The following is a 7,452-nucleotide window of genomic DNA, read 5'->3' as shown; positions in this document are numbered from 1 at the left end:
TGGTTGATCGGGGAGGGGTCTCATAGGCCCAGGCCAGTCTGGCTTCCCGATCAAGGAGTCCTTCCCAACCTCTCCCTTTCCTCAGGCAGTTTTCGGGAGGGCTGGAAGGGGCCGCAGCTTGTTGTTGTTGCTGCTGCCTGTTATCTGACGCGTCCAGCCGGGCTCTTGTGTGTGTGTGTCTGTCTGTGTGGGGAGGTCTGGCACTGGCTTTGTCCACTGGAGACTCTGGAGTTCAAGTACATCTGAGCAGTGGGGGGGGGGATTGGGCTTCCTGCGTTGGTGGCTGGCTGCGGAAAATGGTTCTGGCTGGGCTTGTTCCTGAACCGTTCAGACGTCGGGGGCGGCTGGGGAGGAGATGATCCCTCCTTTATTATTATTTAGAAAATAGATATGCTGCCTCTCCAGAGACCTGCTAAAATTGGCTTAAAACCAGAGCAATAAAAGGAGACGGTGAAGCCCGCAGCCCTGAGCAAGGGAGCCGATAAAGGAGGCCCTGGAGCCCCCGGCTGGATGAGGCCACTGAGAAGAAAAGACGGGGTGGGGGGTGGAGGGGAGGAGCAGCAGCATAAAAGACACATGGAGCAGCCAGAAATGATCAGTGGTCCAAAAACAACCATGAAAGATTTAAGAGATAAAACCTTTCAGTTAAAAGGCGGGATAATTAGGGGTGTTTTGGCCCGGTGCCCAAAAGACAGCAGGACAGAAGGCCCTGCTTCTGGCCACCTCCCCCCATCTCTGAGATGCCTGCCCCCCATCACAGAGAGCGCGGCTTGGGGGGCAGGTCTTGACTGGTGGGCTGGGCACTGCGGGAGGAGGCCGTCCTTCAAGCACCCTGACCCCAAGTCATTTCATAGAATCGCAAGGGACCTCCAGGGTCATAAGAACATAAGAACATAAGAGAGGCCAATGTTGGATCAGGCCAATGGCCCATCCAGTCCCACACTCTGTGTCACACAGGGGCCAGAAATACCAGGGGGCCATCAGGAGGTCCAGCAGTGGGGCCAGGACACCAGAATGTGTCCATGTGGTCACTGTCAACCCCTTGCACAATACAGGAAATTCACAAATACCTCTCCCTCCCTCCACACCCACATTTAGAGCTTTAAAGATGAGAACCAGCTCTTTGACTCCAACCCCAGAACAGATGGGCAGCCAGTGCAGGTCTGTCGGCATAGAGCTGATGCAGTCCCTCTATCTGGCCCCTGGCAGTAGGCTGGCCGGCTCATTTTGTACCAGCTGAAGCTTCTGGACAGGTTTCAAAGGCAGCCCCATGTAGAGCACATTGCAGTAGTCTAACCTGGATAGGATAGGGAGGGGGCGTGGCTCAGTGGCAGAGCCTCTGCTTGGCATGCAGAAGGTCCCAGGTTCAATCCCTGGTAGCATCTCCAGTTCAAAGGATCAAGTAGCTGGTGATGTGAAAGCCTTCCGCCTGAGACTCGGGATGAGCTGCTGCCCATCTGAGTAGGCAACGCTGACTTTGATGGACCAAGGGGGTCTGATCCAGTACAAGGCAGCTCCATGTGTCCATGTGGTCACTGCAGCAAAGTCATGCTTTTTGAGGAAGGGGTGTGACTGGTCTATTAGCCAACGTTGGGAAGAGGCGCTGTGTTCCACAGAGCAGCCCTGGGCCTCCAGCCGTAGGGCAGGATCCAGGGGCACTCCCCCGCCTAGGAACCTGCTCCCCCACAACAGGCCGATTCCTCAGGCCTCAAGGGATTTCTTGTTCGCCAGCAGTACCTCACAGGGTGTCTATTGTGGGGAGGGGAAGGGAGAGGAGTCCGTAAGCCACTCTGAGACTCCTTTGGGTAGTGAAGGGCGGGGTATCAATCCAATCTTTTCTCTTCTTCTTCTTCTTCTTCTTCTATCTCAGTCTGGTCTGGATTGAGCTTCTGTTTATTGGCCCTCATCCATCCCATTGCCTTCTCCAGGCACCTTGTTCGGGACTTCTACAGACCCACCTGACTCTCAGCAGAAATAGACCAATGTTCCCTCTAAGCTGTGGAGTCTTGTGAGCAAAAATTCTACTTTGTGAGCTCCTGGCATTAAAGTTGTGAGCGAGCGATTTGGCTGCTGCATGAATTAGTTTGCTCTGGAGCCCTCCTTCCTGAGCTAAGATAGAAATGTGTGAGCTGGAGGCTAAACAGCTCTGAGCTAGCTCACACTAACTCAGCTTAGAGGGAACACTGGTCACATCCAGTTGGAAAGGGCATTGAAAGTGGATAGGAAGCGGATTATTGAGTGTGTGTGACCGCCAATGCTCCCTTTAACCGTAAGCCACTCTGAGACTCCTTTGGGTAGTGAAGGGCGGGGTATCAATCCAATCTTTTCTCTTCTTCTTCTTCTTCTTCTTCTATCTCAGTCTGGTCTGGATTGAGCTTCTGTTTATTGGCCCTCATCCATCCCATTGCCTTCTCCAGGCACCTTGTTCGGGACTTCTACAGACCCACCTGACTCTCAGCAGAAATAGACCAATGTTCCCTCTAAGCTGTGGAGTCTTGTGAGCAAAAATCCCACTTTGTGAGCGACTGGCATTAAAGTTGTGAGCGAGCGATTTGGCTGCTGCATACATTAGTTTGCTCTGGAGCCCTCCTTCCTGACCTAAGACAAAATGTTTGAGCCGGAGGCTAAAAAACTGTGAGCCAGCTCACACTAACTCAGCTTAGAGGGAACACTGGTCACATCCAGTTGGAAAGGGCATTGAAAGTGGATAGGAAGTGGATTATTGAATGCGTGTGACCGCCAATGCTCCCTTTAACCTCTGGAGTCTTGTGAGCAAAAATCCCACTTTGTGAGCGACTGGCATTAAAGTTGTGAGTGAGCGATTTGGCTGCTGCATAAATTAGTTTGCTCTGGAGCCCTCCTTCCTGACCTAAGACAAAATGTTTGAGCCGGAGGCTAAAAAACTGTGAGCCAGCTCACACTAACTCAGCTTAGAGGGAACACTGGTGTCATCCATATGTTGCTGGCACTGTACCCCAGTCTCCTGATGATCTCTCCCATTGGTTCATGGAGATGTTAAACAGTGCGGGGGACGAGAGGGAGCTCTTTGGAAGGCCACAGCGTCTGTGCCACGGGGGGTGAGCTGCATCCCCCAGCCCCACCTTCTGGAGGTGACTGATCATGTAAGAGCAGAACTGCCGAAGCGAAGCACAAAGCACATCCCCCCCCCACTCCAAACTCAGCCAGCCTGTCCAGAAGGAGACCCCCGTCGATGATGTCAAACACTGCCGAGACGTCCAAGAGAATCCACAGGGACTCCTCCCCTACCCGGTTTGGTGTCGTGGTTCGGAGCACGGACTCTAATCTGGGAGAACCGGGTTCGAGTCCCTGCTCCTCCTCCACATGCAGCTGCTGGTGTGACCTTGGGTCAGTCACAAGTTCTTTCAGAGCTGTTCCCTCAAGAACAGTCCTTGAAAAAGAGCTCTCTCAGCCCCACCTACCTCCCAGGGTGTCTGTTGTGGGGAGGGGAAGGATATTGTAAAACGCTCTGAGACTCCTTCGGGTAGTGAAGGGCAGGGTATAAATCCAGTCTCCTCCTCCTTCCCCCCTCTCCTGGCAAAGGTCATCCATCAGACAGAATGACCAAGGCTGTTCCCACTCCAAACCCAGGCCTCAGTCCAGACTGAAATGGCCACAGATAACCCACACTGCCAGGAGCTGTGTAGACCACCCTCACCCCACACATTACCCTTTTAAACCCGTTTTGAAGCCGTTTTTGATTTGTCGTGGAGTAAACTGGTATAGGGCTTCCATTTCACACATGGCTTTCCCCTTCTGGTAAAGAGCTGGATCTGAAGCGGTTTGCCATTTCAGACTGCACCGCTTTTTCCTGCTTCCCCCCCGCCGTTTTTTGCCTGCGCAGGTGATCTCCAGCTGTTTTCTTTTTGAAAGTTCACTTTAGAGTGCTATAGTGCTATAACACAACACTCCAGGCATTCCAAAGGGGTTGATATAATGCTGTTGTGTTATACCATTATACCGTTATGGCGCTATAGCGCTATAAAGCGAATGCTAAAAAAAAAAAGCCGGAGATCGCCCGTGTGGGCAAAAAACGGTGGGGGAAAAGCGCATCGGAACTGGGAGAGGAAACTGAAGACTACTTGGAAGCGCTTGACAGGTAAAACGCTTCAGCCCCGTTTCCTAAATGGGACAGAAGCGTTTGTGTGTGAAATTACAAATATATTCTAATATATTCTGGTAGGTAACTGGTTCTAAAACGGTTCTGTCTGAAATGACAGACCGGTAACCATTTGGGAACCATTCCTCTTCCGGATTATATCGTCTGTCTGAAATTCCTCCTTGTCATCGTAGAAGGCTTGGATCCTGCTGCGTCCGCGTGCAGAGGGTGTGTGGGAAAGTGCTGGCACCCCCAGTGGTGAGGAGAGGGACGGGACCACCAAACCCCAGGCAAGTTGACTTGTTGGCATACTTGTTGGCACCAAGTCCTCATGGGCCACAGATCTCTGCTTGGTGCTGCGTATTGCGGAAATGCAACACTTGAATGTGTGTGCGGATTTTACATCAGGTCTGCAAGACCTCAACTCTCAGCTATGGGGAGGGAAGGGATTAATCTTCTCCCTCTGTGCCATCTCCCCTGCCTCACATGGCCCCACGGAGCTCCTGTTTGCCCCACTGAGGCCACCATACAAGACCCAGTAAGGCAAAGAGGCCCTGTACAGGGCTGTTTCAGGTTGGGGAAATGACCTGGGGAGGAAGGCTTAAGTCTGCACACTGGGTGGGGATGGAGGAGGTCACTTTGTTTGGCTGTTTCAGGTGGAAGAAACAGCCCTGTCTGGTTTGGCCTTCCAAGGAGGTGTGTGTGTGTGTGTGTGCGCGTGCGCGTTCATGTTGTGTGACAGAGGGGAGCCGTCACAGCTCTCTTGGAAGTGAGTGTTTGTGGACCTGGTCTGTGTGGAGGGCACCCCGGAGGCCCCCTGCGCCCGATGCCTTCCAGCGTGCCCGGCTGCCCTGTTCCCTTGGGATGCTGCACGGGGGCCGTCTGCTCTCTCCTGCTGCCGGTACCGCTGCCAGTGTTCCCCAGGCCTTCTCCACAATATTTGGGCTTAAGCTGCAAAGCCTGGCCATGTGACCTTGTGACAGGCAGACAATGGGGCGGTTGTCTGGGGGGCGGTTAAGCTCCACACGTGTAATTCTGCTTGAGCTTTGGGAGGAAGGTTTCTGGGACTGCACGGATCTGGGGCAGCCGTGGCAAAGTGCTTAGGGGAGGAGAAGTCCCCTGTGAATGGAGGCAGTGTGTGTGTGCGCGAGAATGCCGTGCATGTGGCCCCCGGCTGTGAGCCAGAGTGTGGGGCTTGGCTAGCAGGGGCCTCGGTCTGCAGAACTACTAAGGGGGGCTCTCTTGACACCGAAAAGCTGGCCATCTGGGGCTGGGGCTTTCCAGTTGATGGAGGGCTTTGATTTCAGGAGAGCTTCAGCTGCTGCCTTGCTAGTGTGGCCATGGGGAGGTGGGGGTTCGGTTGGAATCAGGGGCCTCGGATTGCGGAGGAGGCTTCTTTAAGAACCGTGGCAGTTGGGCTTCACCAAACAGAACCAGAACTCTGAGCAGACCAACAGCTCCTGCCAGGGGTTGAAGCAGCCATGCCGTGGTCGGGAAGGTGGTGGGGCGATGGCCGGCGGCACAGGTGGAGGCAGAGGGGCCGGGGGGAGGAGGGGGTGGTCAGGGGCCCCCCGCACCTGAAGGGGTGGGCCCCTGGGGTGGGCACTGTGGCCTGGGCAGCGGTTGGCATGAGACGCGGCTCCCGTCCCTGTCGGCTGAACCCACGCAGTCTCCCCCGTGTTCTCCTGCAGAGGAACTGCCTCTGGGTGTGGAGCTCTTGGTGCCCCCGACATCTCCATGGTGCCCCTGCGTGGACACTTCAGGCTGCCTTCTCTCGAGCCAGATGACCATGGGCCCCTCTGTCCTGAGCCGTGCAGGCCCGCCAGGCCCGGAGCGCAGCCCCCCAGGAGCCCCGTCAGAGAGTCAGCTGGCCGTGGGGGTGGGGATGGTGCTCTTGCTCCTGGGCGAAGTGGCACCCAGGAGCGAAGGTCTCGGCCTCTCCCCTTCCGTTGCCCTCCCCTGCCAGCAGCGGAGACTTTGTGGGTTTCGTCTAGTTATTCCCTTCGTGATCCCTCCTTCCTCCCCTGTCTGTAATGGTTGGGTTTTTAATCTCTTTGTATGTAGTTTGGCTTGGTTTTGGGGAGGGGCTGTGGCTCAGTGGTTAGAGCCTCTGCTTGGAATGCGGAAGGTCCCAGGAACAATCCTGGCCCCTCCAGTAGAAAAGGACCAGGGAGCAGGTGATGGGAAAGAGCTCTGCCTGAGGCCCTGGAGAGCGGCTGCCAGCCTGAGCGGACAAGACTGGTTTGGGGCGGGGCTGTGGCTCAGTGGGTGAACCTCTGCTTGGCGTGCAGGAGGTCCCAGGTGGTTCAGTCTCCGGCCGCATCTCCATCTAAAAAGGATCCGGTAGTGAGTGTGTTGGGATTCTTTTTAAGTAAGTCAGCAGGGTATTAAGAGACTGAGTCCATGGTGTGTTTTAAAATATAAGAGTTTACTATAAACCTAACATGGGGAAAAGGTACACAGGATATGAAAATAACAAAGAGCTAATATGGCTACATCCTTACAGCTAAAAGGTAAAACGGGAATGGCCGGCGTCTTCTTCCTTAGTCAGAACAAAGAGAGGAAGAAGAGCCAATATGCTAAATACTTGACACCTTGGTTTCCAATCAGACTAGCAAGTTAGCTCCAAAGTTCCCGGGCATTCTGTTGTCTAAACAGATTGGTTACAAACAAACATGTGACTTCCTGTTGATCATAACGAACATCATTAACCCTGTAAACACTGAAGTGTTTTGACTTGTCACACCCAACAGAGTGACGTGAAGGACCTTTTCCCACTTGTGGCCCTGGAGAGCGGCTGCCAGCCTGGGTAGACAAGACTGGCTTGGGGAGGGGCTGTGGCTCAGTGGGTGAACCTCTGCTTGGCATGCGGGAGGTCTCAGGTGGTTCAATCTCCGGCTGCATCTCCATCTAAAAAGTATCCCGTAGTGAGTGACGATGAAAGACCTTTTTCCACCTGAGGCCCTGGAGAGTGGCTGCCAGTCTGAGTCGGCGACGCTGACTCTGAGGGAACCCAGGATCTGATTCAGGAAAAGGCAGCTTTGCGTGTCCATGTGGTTTTGATTGTTGAGTGATGTGCTGTTGTTTGGTGTGAGTGGCTTTTAAGATGTGTTTTTAATCTGTTTGCGCTGCTGGTGGCCCTGACGGAGGGGGGCCGAGTAGGAAGGCTGGAACTTGAAGGCCTTTGGGCCCCGGGTGTGGAGAGGGGCAGAGTCGGCTGGATTCTTCAGAAAACATCCGTTCTCTTCTGTCAAGTGCAGGGTGTGTGTATGTGTCTGTGTAGGGTGTGTGCGTGCGCTATTTGGCTGCCTTCTGTGGCAACGGTGCAGTGGAAT

At 54.2% G+C, this 7,452-nt stretch overlaps 1 protein-coding gene across 1 annotated transcript in view; it reads left to right on the top strand.

Moving 5' to 3' along the window:
- LOC107123513 (nascent polypeptide-associated complex subunit alpha, muscle-specific form-like) overlaps window positions 1–7,452 on the top strand; it is a 61,060-nt gene that overhangs the window by 9,774 nt on the left and 43,834 nt on the right. Inside the window, exon 2 of the mRNA XM_015426762.1 lies at window positions 5,809–6,045. Within this exon, the coding sequence (XP_015282248.1) occupies window positions 5,809–6,045 (237 nt within the window). The remainder of the gene's footprint in view (window positions 1–5,808; window positions 6,046–7,452) is intronic.

The sequence above is a fragment of the Gekko japonicus genome, unplaced genomic scaffold (genome assembly GCF_001447785.1).
Source record: "Gekko japonicus isolate JY-2015 unplaced genomic scaffold, Gekko_japonicus_V1.1 scaffold4506, whole genome shotgun sequence".
Classification (NCBI taxonomy): domain Eukaryota; kingdom Metazoa; phylum Chordata; class Lepidosauria; order Squamata; family Gekkonidae; genus Gekko; species Gekko japonicus.
This window is presented reverse-complemented; position numbering and strand designations above follow the sequence as displayed.